Here is a 17363-nt window from a genome sequence, read left to right as displayed (position 1 = left end):
TTTTATTAGGCCAGAATATAAACAAGAAAATTTTACATCATATAGCAAACTATTGCACCCTATTTATTATAAACCAAAATAATTTCAAAATATTATTATTTATTTTGTATTTTATAGCAAAATACATTATTTATTATGTATACTATTGTTGAGGCGTGAAATACACAAGTTGTGAGCGCCTAATTTTTGCCCCAATGCAAATTACTCCTAAAATAATAATAATAAAATAGTACAAAAATGATTTTAATTTATTTTTATAAATTTTAGAAGTTTTTCTTTATTTTTTTTGAATTTATTCGCATTGTTTATACATGTTATAAATATCGCAAATCATAAAAATCACAAAAATGTTCAAATCTTAATTTCATAGCATTTTAGATTTTAAATTGCATTTTAGGATTTAATTACATTGTAAAATGCATTATTTAAATAATTAAAAAATAAAAAAGTGCATTTTTAGGTTCGTTAATTAATTAGGTCATTAGTCAATCATTAGGTAAAATAGATAAATAATTTGGCCAATACAAATTAGATTAAACTAAAATTAGAGTTTAAAGTGGTTAATTGTGCAAAGCCTAATAAAAAAGGAAAAGAGTGACTCTTTAGAGGTCAAATTCGAACATGGGCCAGTTTTTGGGCCCAGCTCTTATCCATCCAAAACCCCACCTACCCGACCCGCCGGCCCAATATCCTCTCTTCACTTACTTAAAATTAAAAAACCTAGCTCCCCTTCCACTCTTAAGAGAAAGAGACGAATCCCTCCCCTCCCCTTTTCTAGAACCCTAGCTAGCCGCCGCCCTCCCTTTCTTCTCCCTCCCCACCCTCTCATCAGCACCTATACACGCATTTTCTCACCTTCACACACACGAGATAGCTAAAAAGGGGTCTGGAATTCAGAGGAAAAAATCTAAATTTGAAACAGAACAAAAATCAAAAGAAAAGCTGAGAAACTGCTTCTTCTCTCCTCTATACACTGCTTCAATCATTTCTGGGGTCTCAGTTTGTTTGAGAGCTGAAGTAGAAGCTGTTGCTGTTTCTTTCTGCTGATTTTGCTATCACTTTGTGGTTCGAGTTTCATCATCTCCTTATCAGACCTTTATTCGGTCCTTGTTCAAGCTGTTTCGGTTTTCCAACTTCGGTACAAATGTCTTCCTGAATTATTTATTTTTGCTCGTATGAATAAAAAATGAATTTAATGTGAATTCCTTTTGTTTGAATATACATGTTAGCATGCTTGGGTTATGGCAAATGGTAAGCCTATTTGAATGTTAAGCTAAGTGAAAATCGATTGGTTTAAAGTTTAGATCTAAATCTGGAAACTATCACTTAGGATCGATATCTGAAGGTATATGTAATTTTTTTAAGCCTTGATTACTTCAAACAAGAATCATTTTCTGAATCATATGAAGTAAATTGTTTATTACTTATCGTAAGAGGAAGAAGTTTGGATTGTTTGTTACACATGTTCAATACATAGGCTAAAAGAAAGGCAGCATGGAATGAAAGCATGGGCTATTTGCAGAATTTGTAGCTGGAATCAGTAAATGACCTCTAATGAATCAATCAGATTAGGATTTGTAATGTTTAGCATAATGGAATCTGCGAATCTTTATGTTTGACAAGTGACTTGACATAATTGCAATTTACCTACTTATAAATTAATTCGTTTGATTTTCTCTCATTTAGTCAAGTGAGTGAATCTGCAAATAAATCCAATAACTGATCTTACAAAGAACTTTCCATATATCACTACCCCACCACAAATCTCAAAGATTAGAAAAATAATTCAAATGCGCTAGTTGCTTTGGGCACGATTAATAAATATGTCATCATGACTATGGGTACGGTTCCCGTGGCATAGTCATGATAAGTAATCCTAATTCGAGTATGCGTTTCACGTGACTCGACCATAACTTCAAATAATAATAAATTAAACATGTTGTAAATCGTGGTTGCGTTTCACGTGACGTGATTCACAATGTGTGCAAAAACGATAAGTGCGTGACATAGCGACTTATTTAAATAAACTCCAAAAATCCTAAAAGCAATTAAAAGCGGTTAAAAAGTAAAAATGCATAACCGGTTTTAAACATGTAATAAATTAGATAATTAGGCCAATTATTAATAGTTGAGCGGCCGTGCTAAAACCACTCTCCCGGGTTAATAGAATTCCTTACCCGGTTTTCTGTGTTCGCGGAACATAAATAAGAGTCAATTTCATTGATTTGGGATTTCAAAATAAACCAGTCAATTAAATTCTTAGAGAAATCATCATTTCTGCTTAACCTTGTAGTAGTATTACATTGTACCATCAAAACATCGAGCTATAATAGAAACAAATAATAAGAATGTTTATTAACTAGTAAAAAATCATAAGGGTCAAAAATGTCGGAAGCAAACCCAACATAATGACCCAATTATTCACTAACATTTGTGTTTTACCATTAAATAATCGCAAAAAGGATAAATATTATCGCTGAATTAGAGATATAAAAAGGAAAATATATAAAATAAAAATAGAAAACATACAATTCGATTCATGAACAATGTCTAGAAGTTTGCTGCAAAGAAGATGACAATTAACTAAATAGAAATGATAATTAGCAAAAAGAGAAGCAAAGGAGATTGAGATATCTGATGATACAAAAGAGTTTGGGAACTTTTGTTTGTTTTTGGGTGCATTTTGTCATGAGAATGAAGGTTAATATTCTATGATACACAAAAAGTGAGCTTAAATGCCTCTTTGATTGATTTGTTCAGTGAGTGATATCATCCCAGCCGGCTGACTAAATGCCTAGCCCTAAGTTTCTTAGACTGCTAATTATTTGGTACACAGCACTCCGATGTTCACCTTCTTATCATTAGCGTTTTTTGTCTGTATTTTTCATTTCTTCTTTAAAATGTTATCGTACTTGCTAACTTGCTTTGTGACTTTTGTAGGTTTAAGCATCAGTCTACTGTAAGATCTGACAAGTAAATTGCTTCTGATTTGGCAACATGGCTAGTGGACCCGGACTTGAGTCTCTTGTCGATCGTATGTATTCTTTTATTAATTCTATTTGTTTTCTTTATGAAATTAACACATATTTTTGTCCAGAAATTAGCACATATTTTAATAGAATAACACTCTTTGTTTTCTTTCTTTTGGTGTTCCAGAAACCATCTCAGTTATTACAAACGATGGGCGAAATATAGTGGTGAGTTATATGCATTTCCCTGTTTTTGTAAATCCTTGACAGGAGACTCTTGTTAAATTGCTGACCGGTTGGCTCTTTGTCCAGGGAGTTTTGAGAGGATTTGACCAGGCTACAAATTTGATTCTCGATGAATCTCATGAAAGGGTGTATTCAACAAAGGTCTTTCTTAAACCCTCTCAGATTTCAATAATCTCTAAACATCTAATGGCTTATTGATGTTAAGTTTTTTTTAAGAAGTTGATATTAGGTTATTATTAGAGCAACCATGAAAAGTGTTATCCAATATAAATGGATTCTGCTAATTACTGCTCGCAGCTGATACATGGTCTCCACTTGAATTTGTTTAATCATATTATATGTCAATTCCAACATTGTTTCTACAGGTAGTATCTTCAGCTGTGAAGATTATAAGCTAGAGTTCCTAGTACTACTCTGCATCTAAGTTGGATTTTGTCAATTCCTATGTTATATACAATCTAGAGAGCAAAAAATGTTAGGATGATATTAAAGACTTCCTGCTGTTGTTGGATGTTTCTCCTTTTCCCTTTTTCTTTTTCTTTTTTGATATGTAAATTGGATATCAGCCTTGTAGCCAATAGAGGTGAAACTTAGATGCACAGACTGCAATGTATTTGTTGTCAGGAAATCATATTTTTTCCTTTGCTTGCAGTTTATATTTTTAAGAATCCTTTTTTCCCTTCTCATTCATACAGTGGTATATTCATTAATCCTTGATAAATTGAGTGGTATTAATGCTAGGTTTTATTATGCAGGAAGGTGTACAACAGCTTGTGTTAGGTCTTTATATCATACGAGGGGACAACATGTATGTGTACCATTGGCATCTCTGTCATATATTAAAAGGATGTGCATAGGTTTCGTATAGATCTGCCAAAAATAAGAATCTTTTTCCCGAATATGTTTTCCCTAACAAGTTGTTTTCCTTCATCGTTGCAGAAGTGTTGTTGGGGAATTAGATGAAGAGTTGGATGCAAACTTGGATATGTCGAAACTAAGAGCACATCCTTTAAAGCCAGTTGTTCATTGATCTGCATCTTGGCATGAGTTTGTAATGTTGGCAATGGAATGGATCAAACGTCGGTTACACAAGGAACTTTTGGTACAGTTTGTAGAATTAAATTCAGATGTGTTGTGCACCTCTGAACACATACTTCTAGTCTGTGATTCACCACTGTATGCCTTTGGTTATGCTCTACTTTTGTGCAAGTTGCATTTGGTACATAGTCTTCCAGTTATGCTCTACTTTTGTCCCAAATCTGAGTCTGATGGCTAGATCAAATGTGATGGTTGATTCTCACAAGCCAAAGCATGGGTTTTCATTGAAAAATATGTTTCCTAAGGGACTAAGTCCAAGAAAAAGAAAAAAGTGTTAACTCCCACCTTCCTTCCACCTCCAGTTAAATGCAAATAGGCTGATTTTGAGAGTGGTTATACAATGTCATTTTTCCTTCTTTTTTGTTGTTTTTGGCCATATATTCATTAGATTGGCCGGAATTTGCTCCAGTTGAGGGACTTGGAAAGAGATAGGAGGGAGGTAAATAGAGGTCTACATAGGTACGGCGAGGTGAGCCCGACGTAATAGGTGAACCAATATAGGAACTACAACTAAGAAAAAATAAGAATAAGAAGAATTGCTTAAGTTAATCGCTTCTTTTTTTCAGTTTTCCAGTTCAATTTTTTAGGACAAAAAAGTAGTGAGTTCTTAAATTTTAAATATTTTTTAGTTTAAAATTTCATGACAAAAAAATACTTGTTATTTGTGCGCTTGCCTCCATTTTTGTAGTAACTTTTTAAACTTGAGAAACTACTTTTAATAATTAAACAAGAAGTTCAAACAACATTTAACCAATTTTCAGGGAACTCCAAAATTCAGCAGTTCATTTCGTTCACTGCTAAACATGTTGAGAACTGTCAATTGTCAAAGCCCCTTAGAAAACACTTATTTATGAGGGGAAAAGACTGTCGCCAAAGAACTTTTCGGCGATGCGGCCAACATCTTAATGCCTTGCCTACTTTGAAACGCAACCTAAATAAGGCGAAGCGTTTACCTTGAACTTCTTTGAGCTTAAGCACGCCTCAAATGTACAATCTACTGTGCACTCATTTAGTCATTTTGCTCAGAGGTGCTAGAGTTTGTCCCTATTTAAATGCTAGGGACATCTTTGATCTTGAACATATCACATCATATTTGGTGAAAATGAATTAATATAGCATGTTCAGCATCTACTACAAAAAAGAGAATAGCTACCTATAATGGCGTTCTAGACACCAATAATACCTAGAGATATTTCTCCAATCACCTCTTCATATTTCTCTAATGCTTGAAAATACAACCTATGACCCGAAAAGGAAAAAAAAACAAAAAAATTATTACCGTGGAATTTATTCCAGAAATTGGAACTTCAAGATAATAAGTAGCAGTTTGTTTAAGGCGCTGATAAAGTTAATTGACTGACTGTTGACAGTGTTGTTTTCGTTTTTAAGTCTCTATGTTTTTTTATTATTATTGTTTTTTGGTATAAAAAGGGTTTTGAGGAATCCTATTTGCCATAAAGTTTATTTCGATGTACTGCATATAATGATGAGAGATTGTATTTCTTGGCCAGATGAAAAGTTTGATGTAGTTAAATTTCGGAATTTGAAAAACTCTAAAAAGTTATTTTTCAAAATTTTTATTTGAAACACTCACAAAAATTCGAAAATAATTCTAAATTATATTCATGTCCAAACACAACTCAAATTTTCAAGTACCATTTTCACACTTTTTTCTGGAATTTCATAATTCTTATGTCCAAAAGCCAACTTTCACGTTGAGGTTTGCCCCCATAATTGCCCTACTATTACTAAATCAGAAAGAATATACATAGAGTCGGTCTTTTAGCATTTAACCATTTTATGCCATGGATTTTGATGTTTAAAAAAGCGATTAGGCGAGGAGGTTTTTCTTATACGGATTTTTGAGTGGAATACGTTGAGAGATATTTATGGAATACTCTATAAAAGTACTTTCTTGAAAAGCATTTTTGATTTTAAAAAAATACTTTTCAGAAGAATTTTTGAATAAAAAACCTGCAGAAGAATTGTAGAAATTTTACAGAAAAATGCAAAAAATTTACAGTGCAAAAAAAAGAGAGATTCAAGTAAGCTAGACAGTAAAGTATCTAGACGATTGCCAAACCAAAAAGGGGGAACGATTTCCAAGTTAAATAAACAGGATTATTTTTAAAATGCACCCATTTATACATAGGAGTATTAAATAGCAATCAACAAAATATAAGTAAATACTATAAATTCAGAAAATTCGGTATATCATGGTTGAACATCGAATATCGACCACTCAAACTTCAAATAAGAAGAACTTATTTTCTTGTACTATTTTGTTCAAGAGATGCAAAATAATTTTTTCTTTTTCAAACTTGGGAAGGAGTAGTAGTTTGAAAAAGAAGGCAAGTAAGATTATATGCTTGTCCGAAACTAATATTTTACTGGTCCAAAGCTAAATGATCCGATTAGTTTGGATTCGTATTAAATAAGAAATCGCTCTTATTAGGAATTTCTCCATAAATCAGAATTGAAACAGAGATGAGCTACAAGGCCTAAATCAGGTAAAACTAAAATTCACACAATAATTATGAAAGTTAAATGAGCAACATGCTAAACTAATAATTAATAATTACGAATCTATTTGTGATTTTGTGCTAAAGATGCTGCAACTTAAGTCAAGACTACTTTACGCGGACGTAAAACATGGTCCTATACAATTTATCAATTATATACAAATAAGTTTTAAATGAGTATCCCTTTATATTTTCAATTACTCTCTCTCTCTCTTGCAAAGCCTGAAGTTTCACTTCGCTTTAGTTGGTCATATGTCTCTCTCTCTTGCAAAGCCTGAAGACTCATAAGGAATATCCGTTTATGATTTGAAAAGACGAATGCTCAAAGAAGTTAAAATTGCAAACCCTGAAGATTCACTTCGCTTTAGTTGTGCTATAACATATGCAGAGACTTTAATCTCTCCTAATTCTCTCTATGATTATAAATTTTGAAGGTGTTTGACTCTCCACCATTGACAACGATTAAAAAGCTTTGAAGCTTTGAAATCGAATTTGTGGTTTCAAAAACCATTATTTGTTTGGATTGGGTGTTGTTGTAAACAATTGAGAATGTTGTTTTGAGTTTATATCTCAATTTTGAGAGTGTTTTGGTGAAAATTAGACTTGATTTTGGCTGAATTTTAGATTGAAACTCGAAGAAGAAGAAGAAGAACACATGACATACAATATACTACAAAATTGTAGTAAAGTTATATTATAATTGTATGTAAATTGTATTCTGTTGTAGTTATATATGTTTTTTATTTGAATGTTGTATGAAAGTTGAAAAATAATTGTATAATATATGAATCGTTGTATAAAATTTGTATTTAAGTTATCAATACTATCTTTTTACATAAAGTTGTTGATATGTATTAAAATTGTATTAAGAGAGTAAGTTTTGATTGGAATTTTAAAGAGGAAGAAGCACACACCACAAATAAAATATATACAAATCAGATACAAAATATATACAAAAGATATATTGTATAAAATTGGTTTTTTAGTTTTATGATATTGTAGTTGTATTTAATTGGGTAGAAATAATGTATGAAAGTTGTAGATAAGTTGTAAATAGGTTGTATAATATATAAATAGTTGTATGGAATTTATTTTTACTATGTATAAATCAGATACAAAATATACAAAAGACATATTGTATAAAAATTGTATTTAAGTTGTATGATATTGTAGTTGTATTTAACTATGTAGAAATAATGTATGAAAATTGTTGATAAGTTGTAAATAAATTGTACAATATATAATTAGTTGTATGGAATTTATTTTTACTATGTATGTTGCTGTAGATATTTAAATTTGCATTAAATTTGTACGAAATTTATTTTAAATTTGTATGATTAAGTACCATACATTGTTCTTTTTCTCAATTGATTTATTAAGGAAAGAAAAGTAGAGAATGATGAAAAGAAATATGTATTTTAACATGTTAATCAAAGTTTATTTAATCAAATATTTTGGAACATAATAATAGTGGTAATAGACCTATTAATCGAACTTAGCTTTTGTTATTGTAGCAATTTCTGTTCTTATAATAAGCAAAAATGAGTCTCCTTCTGTGCTTTTAAGGCTTTGGATTATTGGATACGCTTTACAGTCAGTGCTTCACATGGTTTGTGTGTTCGTCGAAATTGTAACTGAAATTTCGTTTGTTATGACTTAAAATAGGTAATACACAACTGGAATGAGTCTTATTAAAAGAGAAATGAAGAAAAAATAGGAAAAAGATATAACTAAATCCCTAATTTAAAGCATTAATAATAGATTGTATATATTTTGTAGCTAAACCGTGTTTAGGTCGGGTAAATTCAAAAACATAAACATTTTAAGGAATAATAAAGTTTCAAATAGTGTATAGGAACGAAGAAATCTCAAAATATCATTTGCATTTAAAAATTCAAAAATTAACGGAATCTAATTGAGCATAATATTTGTATTTGTCTCTAATTTATTACTTCAAAAATTTCCATTTTGTATTTTATATTAATTTAATATGTTATAAAATAAATATTATAATTATAAACTAAAGTACCAAAAGAGAAGAAGACAAGAATAGATAAGAGATGTAGAGAGGAGGGAATTTTTAGTCTTATTTCCAGTATGCTTCTTCCGTCTATTCCATAGGAGAATAACATCCTATTTATAGGTTACAAATCTCTTCGCAAGTTACATGTATTAATGAACTCATTCGTTTGGTATTGAATTTGCCAAAGACAGTTACAAAGAGAACATCTACATATATTGAAAGTGATATCCACATACATTAGATTTATAACACTCTCCCTTGGATGTCCATTTAAAAGATAATGTGCCTCGTTAAAACCTTATTAGGAAAATTCAGTGGGAAAAAGTGTACACATATCTTGTAGTACACATTGAGTGCTGCCTCATTAAAAACCTTACTAGGAAAACTCAATTGGGACAAAACCTTGGTTAAGGGAAAAAGAGTACATCGCGTATTATACTCCCCCTGATGAAAGCTTTATTTGATATCTCGAAAACGACGCATTCCAATCTTATGTCTCAGCTTCTCAAATGTTAATGTTGGCAATGCCTTAGTGAATAAATCTGCTAAATTGTCACTTGAACGGATTTGTTGAACATTTATCTCACCATTTTGCTGAAGATCATGTGTGAAAAAGAACTTTGGTGAAATGTGCTTTGTTTAATCTCCTTTGATATATCCTCCTTTAAGTTGGGCTATGCAAGCAGCATTGTCTTCATACAATATCATTAGAATCTTCATTTTCAAAGAAAGACCACACAATTGTTAAATATGTTGAGTCATTGATCTCAACCATACACATTCTCGATTAGCTTTATGAATAGCTTTTATCTCTGCATGATTGGAAGATGTCGCAGCTAAAGTTTATTTTGTTGAACGCCATGAAATAGTAGTACCCCCACAAGTAAATAGATAGCCTATTTGAGATTGGGCTTTATGTGGGTCAGACAAATAACTTACATCTGCATAACCAATCAACTGTGAATCGGAATCATAAGAATAAAATAATCTCATATCAATAGTCCCTTGGAGGTATCTAAAAATATGCTTAACACCATTCCAGTGTCTTGTTGTTGGAAATGAACTAAATCTTGCTAATAAGCTTATTGCAAAAGTTATATCTGGTCGAGTATTATTTGCAAGATACATTAGTGCCCCAATTGCACTAAGATATGGAGTTTCATCACCAAGAAGCCCTCCATCATTTTCATGAGGTCGAAATGGATCTTTATTTATATCAAGTGATCTCACAACCACCGGGGTACTCAATGGATGTGTTTTATCTATATAAAAACGCTTTAGAATCTTTTTGGTATAAGTTGATTGATGGACAAAAATTCCATCTTTCATATGCTCAATTTGTAGACCAAGACAAAATTTTGTCTTTTCAAGATCTTTTATTTCAAACTCTTTCTTCAAGCAGTGTACTGCTTTTGAAAGTTCCCCAGGAGTTCCAATGATATTTAGATCATCAACATACACAACGATTATAACAAATTCAGATCCAGACCTTCTTATAAATACACAAGGACAAATTGGATCATTCTTATACCCTTCTTTCAGCAAATACTCACTCAGGCGATTATACCACATTCGCCCTGATTGTTTCAATCCATATAAGAATTTTTGAAGCTTTATTAAACAAGTTTTCCAAAAACTTTTATTAGTTTCAAGAACTTTAAGCCCTTCAGGGATTTTCATATAAATTTTGTTGTCTAATGTGCCATACAAATAGGCTGTGACAACATCCATTAGACGCATATCAAGTTTTTCATGGACTGTCAAATTTATAAGATACCTGAAATGTCACGATCCAAACCGATGGGTCGTGACGGGTATCCGGTACCTTACTCAACCGAGTACCAATAGAGCATATCATTCTTATCGTACTTTTATTGGCAAATGGGCCAAACGGGCCATCATGTGCTAACCAGAATGAACATGGGGTAGTACTCCATATAGGACGACCCAACCTGATATAAAAACTTACACATGTGACATACGGGCCTATAAGGCCAACATGATCATTTGTAAACTCAAAATATAGGTCGACAAGGCCATACAATCTTCATATACCTGACATATGTCTACAATCATCTAAGAGTACATAAATATCATAAAAGTCGGGACTGAGCCCCGCCATACCAATCAATACATGTCCTAATTATACTGACTAAATAAGCAACTCTAGAGCAAATAGAGCGTACCAACATCTTCCGCTGAGATAATAGCCTACTTGGAGAACTCTCGACCTATCCATCGGGACCTGCGGGCATGAAACGCAACGTCCCCAGGCAAAAGGGACGTCAGTACAAATAATGTACCGAGCATGTAAGGAATGGAAATCAGTAAATAATAGATATAAGAGAAACATGGAGTAAAAGACTCGACATGTACGTCTGCATAGCTCTGTGAATCATTTCATTTTTATAATGTCATGCATATGTGTATAAATATCATACCATGCATAAGTATATGCGTTCATAACATCATCAAGCCTCTAAGGACATCACATCATATCATTTCTGCCACTGTGGGCAAATCATCAACGTATACCAGTTGATCAGGTAGTGGTGCGTATATAACGCCATAACCTTTTTTCATATCCCATATACATATAATATACGTGTATATAACGCCATCTGGTCATGAGTCAATGTACATGTATAAATGCATGAAATGCATTAAGAAATACGTTAATAAGATTTTCTCTGAATGTCATAAAAATAATATGCCTGTCGGATAAATTTTATCAAATACGTATTTTTTTGAGACACATGAACAGAAGATATAATAATAATTCACATGGGGAATAAAGAATATAGACACACTTAATATTTTTATGAATAGAGTCATTTATGAAAATTGTGCATTTGCTTGTTTCGTTTGTATCGTATTGATCATGCCAAAAAGAAAGAAGGGATAGCCTTAAATACCTGGAGTAGGAAAAAAATTCGTATGATGTTCTTGGAAAAGGTTGCACCGTATTCCTTTAGAACTGTAAAATTCTGTTGCTATTATTCAGTATAATTTCATATGAAAATTTGTTGAAGATCGTACTTGGCAGATGTAGAACAAGTTCGTTTTGGTGAATTTGATCACACTTTCCTTACTGAAGAAATTGCGTTTCCATTCCGTGATGAATTAAAGTCCATTCCTAGCACATATACCTCTATTCTTCCATAATAATAATGTAGTAAATAATGATGTAGGAAGATTGGCTTAAGGCTTTTGGTTGTGGGCCTCACCTTAGGGGATGACTAAGCCACAACTATTCTCTTAAAATGCCACTTTGCAACATACTTTCATTTGATTGACTTCAAGTTGCTGCCACATTAGTTGTTGAATTCTTATCCAATATTGTCTTAATTAATTTGCAAATCCCCCATTAACCTATAAGTACCCAATTATCCACATAATTAGAAATTATCTCAAATTACTTAAAATACTAATTACTTTTAACACACTTTATACCCCTTACTATCATAGTCATGTGGTATTTTGGACCGTATTTTACCTCAAAATATCAACTTTGACGAAACTCATTTTCTTTGATTTGCTTACCCTCGCACCTTCACAAATTTACTTGTCACTTGTTTAAATAACATAATACTTATAACCTCAAAAATAATCTTATCCCCAAGCTTATATCAATTTACTCATGGTGTACTTTTATGTACGAAAATATGGGGTGTAACATGAAAGTGATTGCATCCACCACAGGAGAATATGTCTCCATATAATCAATGCGAGGTCTTTGCGAAAATCCTTGTGCCACAAGTCATGCTTTATATCTAACGACTTTATTTTTATCATTTCGTTTTCGCACAAAAACCCATTTGTATCCCACTGGCTTATTCCTTCAGGTGTGCGGACTATACGTCCGAATACTTCACGTTTTTCAAGTGACGCTAATTCTGCCTGGATAACGTCTTTCCATTTTTTCAATCATTTCTCTGTCTATATTCATCGACAGATCTTGGTTCAAGATCCTCATCTTGTTGCATTATGTCAACAACAACATTATAAGCAAAAATGTTGTCGACAATAATATTATTTCGGTTCCACCTTTTTACCGTAGAGACATAACTTATTGAGATCTCTTCATTCTTATTATTTTCAGGTACCTGGACCTCCTCTAAGGTCTTATCATTTGTTATGTCACAAGGCTCTTTTTGAGCAATTACCTTCATATTATGATCTCCTAAATCATTTGCTCCTTTTCGCTTTCGAGAATTTTTATCTTTGGAACTAATTGTTCTACCACATTTCAAGCGTGGCTTAGACTCATTTGTATTTATAGATTGTCCAACCGAGACATCAATTTGAATAGGAGCATTAGCAGCTGGAATATGTAACTTAGTCACCCTTGGTATGTGTTACACCCTGTGTGTCCCAAGGTGACATAATGAATATGAGACTTATTAATCATGATTTAAATAATTTTAAAATTATAATATGGCTATATATGATGTTTGGATAGAAAATATGAAGTTTGAAAAAAATCAGATTAAAGTTGCGGAAACACCAACTAAGGATTTGCCCTTTAATAGAGCTTTTTAAAAAATTTATTTCATGTGCTATATGAGGTATTTTTGGTACATATTATATACTAAATTGAAGGCATTGGAATGTAGTTTCCAACGCACTTAACCGTTTATTCATTCGACATCCGGATAAAAAGTTATAAGCGTTGAAAAAAGGGCCAATCATAGGGTACCAAGTAGCACCTTTTGACTTTTAAATAAATGGGATTTTTACATCCCATCTCGTCTCTTTCTCCATCTTTCCAGAGATCTCGCCCAAATAACACCCCTAACCTTACCCTTAAGCTCTCTACAATAAGATTATTATCCCGAGCACGAAATCAAGAAGCGATAACATTAAAATGATCCATACGATGTAAGTATCGCTATATCGCCTCTCTTTTTCTTTGTAGTTTGAATTTTGGAAGGTACTTCATAGTAAAGAAAACGTGTACTTTCTGTATTTAAGTGTTTAAATATCAAGGAATATTGATAAATTCGTTTTCTAATAGCTAGAACTCACGGGACGGTGATCGGAAATCGTGAGTTCGAGTTATTTGACTTGTAGTGGACTGTTTTGTGGGTTGTTTCATGTTGCCTTTGGTCTGTATATTTTCCTAATGCTTAATGGAGTTTTGGAGGATAAATTTTATGGATAAATACCACATAATGACGGAATGATGGGGTGGTCGTTCGTCATTACATTTTTTAAGTGGTTTGACACTACTTTGATTGTCGTTTTATGTATGAAGTGATTAGGGTGTGTGGACTGTTTTGTGGTATATTATGGTAGAGATAAGGTTGTAAAATGATTCTTACATATTGTTCTTGTTGTGTTCTTGTTATTGTTGGTATATGGTATTGGAGGAGGGCCTAGTTAAAGGGGAGATGTTGCCCAAATTTATGTAAACGAGCTACTAGTTTAAGTTGCGAACTTAGCCTTTACTCAGCACTAATTTTGAATCTCCTTATGATGTGGTAGATTGAATTGAATTTTTTGAAGAATTTCTTTGAAGGTATTAAAGACTCAACGGATTTAAGGTATGTTAAGTCTATCCCTTTTTTTTTTTGGCATGATCCAAATGATACAAACGAAACGAGCAAAATACGCAACTTTCATAAATGACTCTATTTATAGAAATACTAGGGGTGTATATATTCTTGATTCCCCATGTGAATCATTATTATATCATCTGTTCATGGGTCTCAGAAAATATGTATTTGATAAAGTTTGTCCGAAAGGCATATTGATTTTATGATAGTCGAGAAATCCTATTAACGTATTTCTTATGCATTTATACATGTACATTGACCCATGACCAGAAGGCATTATATACGCATATATTATATGTATATGGTATATGGAAAAAGGTTACGGCGTTATATACGCAGCACTACCTGATCAACTGGTATACGTTGATGATTTGCCCACAGTGGCCGAGATAATATGATGGGATGCCCTCAGAGGTTTGATGATATTATGTACACCTATACCTATGCATGATACTATATTTACACGCATGCGTATGACATTATAAATATTTCAGGATTCACAAAGTTATTTAGACTCACGGGTGAAATTTTGTACTCCATGCTTCATCTATGTCTTTTATATACTGATTTTCATGCCTTACATACTCAGTACATTATTCGTACTGACGTCCCTTTTGCCTGGGGATGCTGCGTTTCATGCCCGCAGGTCCCGATAGATAGGTTGAGATTTCTCCTAGTAAGCTATCAGGTCAACAGAAGGTGTTTGTGCACTCCATTTGCTACGTAGTTGCCTATTTGGTTAGTATGATTTGAATATATATTGATTGGTATTGCGGGGATCTGTCCCGACCTTTATGATATCTATGTACTCTTAGAGGCTTGTAGACAGATTTCATATATACGGATACTGGTATGGCCTTATAGGCCAGTACGTCATATGTATAAGTCGGTATATCAAGTTAGGTCACCCTATATTGAGTATTTCTTCATGTTTTATTCTACTTATCTCACGACAACCTCTTTGGCTCATTTACCTATGATAGTATGATACGAAAGATATATTACGTTGGTACTCGGTTGAGTAAGGTACCGGGTGCCTGTCGCCTCCCATCGGTTTGGGTCATGACATAAGTGGTATCAGAGCAGTTCCGTCCTAGGGAGTCTACAAGCCATGTCTAGTAGAGTCTTATTTATGGGTGTATTGTGCACCACACTTATAAGCAGGAGGCTACATGGCATTTAGGATTGTCACTCTTTCTTATTACTCTAGATCGTGTGGTAGAGCTCAGTTGTAAGAAATTCAAATTCCTAAATTCTATTTTATTTGTTATACAACGACATCTACATCCAGAAAGACAGTTGGTAAGAGATTGAATGTGGCCGTGGAAGAGTTGAGTCAGAGGAACTCGATTTTGCGTCATACTTATGATGAGTAAACGCAAGGCCTTCAGTAGATATGTGTGTACTACGACGTGTGAGCCTCTTGATAAGGAGCCCTAAGGCATGAGTATCTATCTAACCCTATGGTAAAAAGTAACGAGAGAATCAGAAGGTAGATACAAATTTCAACAAGTAAAAGAAGCTAGGTGAAGAAGGATACGAGGTACCCAGTTAGTGAAGATTATTTGTATTTACAATTCAGGCGGAGAAATATAAGCATTCTGAGTTACTTTCAACAATAACAAAGATATATTCACTTGACAACACATATTTCAGTTATGCCCTGTGGGAGCTAACATATATAATTTAAGAGAATGATGGGATATCAACATCCAGCTCGGGTTAGAGTAACCCAAAAATTGTGGATGGATTGTTATCATTAGCTAACATTTCCGAGGGATATTGCAAACGTGGTAATGGTTCTCCTTGTGAGACACCCAAATGGTGCACTCTAGAATAGTTCAATCAGATATGAATACTAGAATGTTGAGAAATTTCAGAAGATTGGCATTGGAATCCTAGAAGGGATGGCTCTCGTCCCTAGTAAAGAGAGAGTGTTAGGCGACCCGAAGAGCCAGTGATTTGAATCAAGAGGGGCTAAAAGTGAAAGAATGTTTTGAAGAAGTTTTCATAATAAGGTGAAAGACAAAAATATTAGCAGGAAAATAAGAAGAATGAGTAAGATGTGATAAATAGATGATAATGGTAAATCAAAATATGACAGGACTATAGATTCTATAGTCAAGTGAAGGAAAAGACACGAAATTACATGCCTTGAGACAATAAAAGAGTATAAGCCATAAACTCATGTCCGGGCGATAATTGAATGGACAACAGAAGAATAACTTTTAAAGGTCATTCAGGAAGACTTTTCCCTGAAACAAGCGTTGTGAGCAAAGTTAAGCTTAAGGGACTAAGTGTGCCAGTTACCCTAGGTGTCACTGATTGGTTTCCAAACCTACACCACTATAGAGTAGCGAGGATGGTCGATGCAGTTTTACCCAACGAGGTCGGGATCGATTTTCACAGGGAGTTAATTTGGCTTGGAGTTGGGTATCTAACTAATCTAGATGTGCGTGTTGTTCCTAATTGCACTTTCAAACATTGTTGCGATTAATTCTATTATAATTTTATACTATTGTATGCTGAGTGTAAGTTAAGTACAATATTTTTAGTGAAAGTTTTCAAGTGTTAAAAGGCACTAGGGAAGTGACTATTGTCTAGGTGAGTATCTAATAGGTATCAAGAATCTAGGACAATCTTGTTATAATTGGGGCCGTGATATAACCATCACACAAAAGTGCTCACTCTATACCTCTCGGTAGTTTGAGTGACTTTGCCCGATTTGGCTTTCTCAAGCCCAAATGGTTGTTTATACAATACAAATGAAATTGGCTCAAGTCGGGTCAAGTCGGGTATTACTATCTCTAGGTTTAACCCTTTAATTGGGACTATCAATCTCTTGAGTTCATCCCAATCCCTTATTAGCCTAATTTTTCTAGACTTAGTCCCTCTTTCTCAAGAAGAGCCTTAAGTCATAAAAGCATAAATCAGTGTTTGCAACCAC

At 33.3% G+C, this 17363-nt stretch overlaps 1 protein-coding gene across 1 annotated transcript; it reads left to right on the top strand.

Moving 5' to 3' along the window:
- The first annotated feature begins 732 nt into the window (after nucleotides 1-732).
- LOC104100942 (sm-like protein LSM8) lies at nucleotides 733-4460 on the top strand. The gene is made up of 6 exons (XM_009608312.4): nucleotides 733-1138; nucleotides 2941-3034; nucleotides 3157-3197; nucleotides 3282-3356; nucleotides 3971-4023; nucleotides 4155-4460. Exons 2-6 carry the CDS (start codon nucleotides 2998-3000, stop codon nucleotides 4243-4245), a joined length of 297 nt encoding a protein of 98 aa, XP_009606607.1. The 5' UTR covers nucleotides 733-1138; nucleotides 2941-2997; the 3' UTR covers nucleotides 4246-4460.
- Nucleotides 4461-17363: the final 12903 nt, after the last annotated feature.

This window comes from Nicotiana tomentosiformis, chromosome 1 (assembly GCF_000390325.3).
Source record: "Nicotiana tomentosiformis chromosome 1, ASM39032v3, whole genome shotgun sequence".
Taxonomy (NCBI): Eukaryota; Viridiplantae; Streptophyta; class Magnoliopsida; order Solanales; family Solanaceae; genus Nicotiana; species Nicotiana tomentosiformis.
Note: the sequence above shows the minus strand (reverse complement) of the source record. Positions and strands in the feature narration are given on the sequence as shown.

What these genes read in the sequence shown, in the direction of transcription:
- LOC104100942 (XM_009608312.4), top strand. Translation starts at nt 2,998, where the DNA reads ATGGCTAGTGGACCCGGACTTGAGTCTCTTGTCGATC. An exon ending in ACGATGGGCGAAATATAGTG is followed by an intron (nt 3,198 to 3,281) that starts GTGAGTTATATG and finishes CTCTTTGTCCAG; the next exon opens with GGAGTTTTGAGAGGATTTGA. An exon ending in AAAGGGTGTATTCAACAAAG is followed by an intron (nt 3,357 to 3,970) that starts GTCTTTCTTAAA and finishes TTTATTATGCAG; the next exon opens with GAAGGTGTACAACAGCTTGT.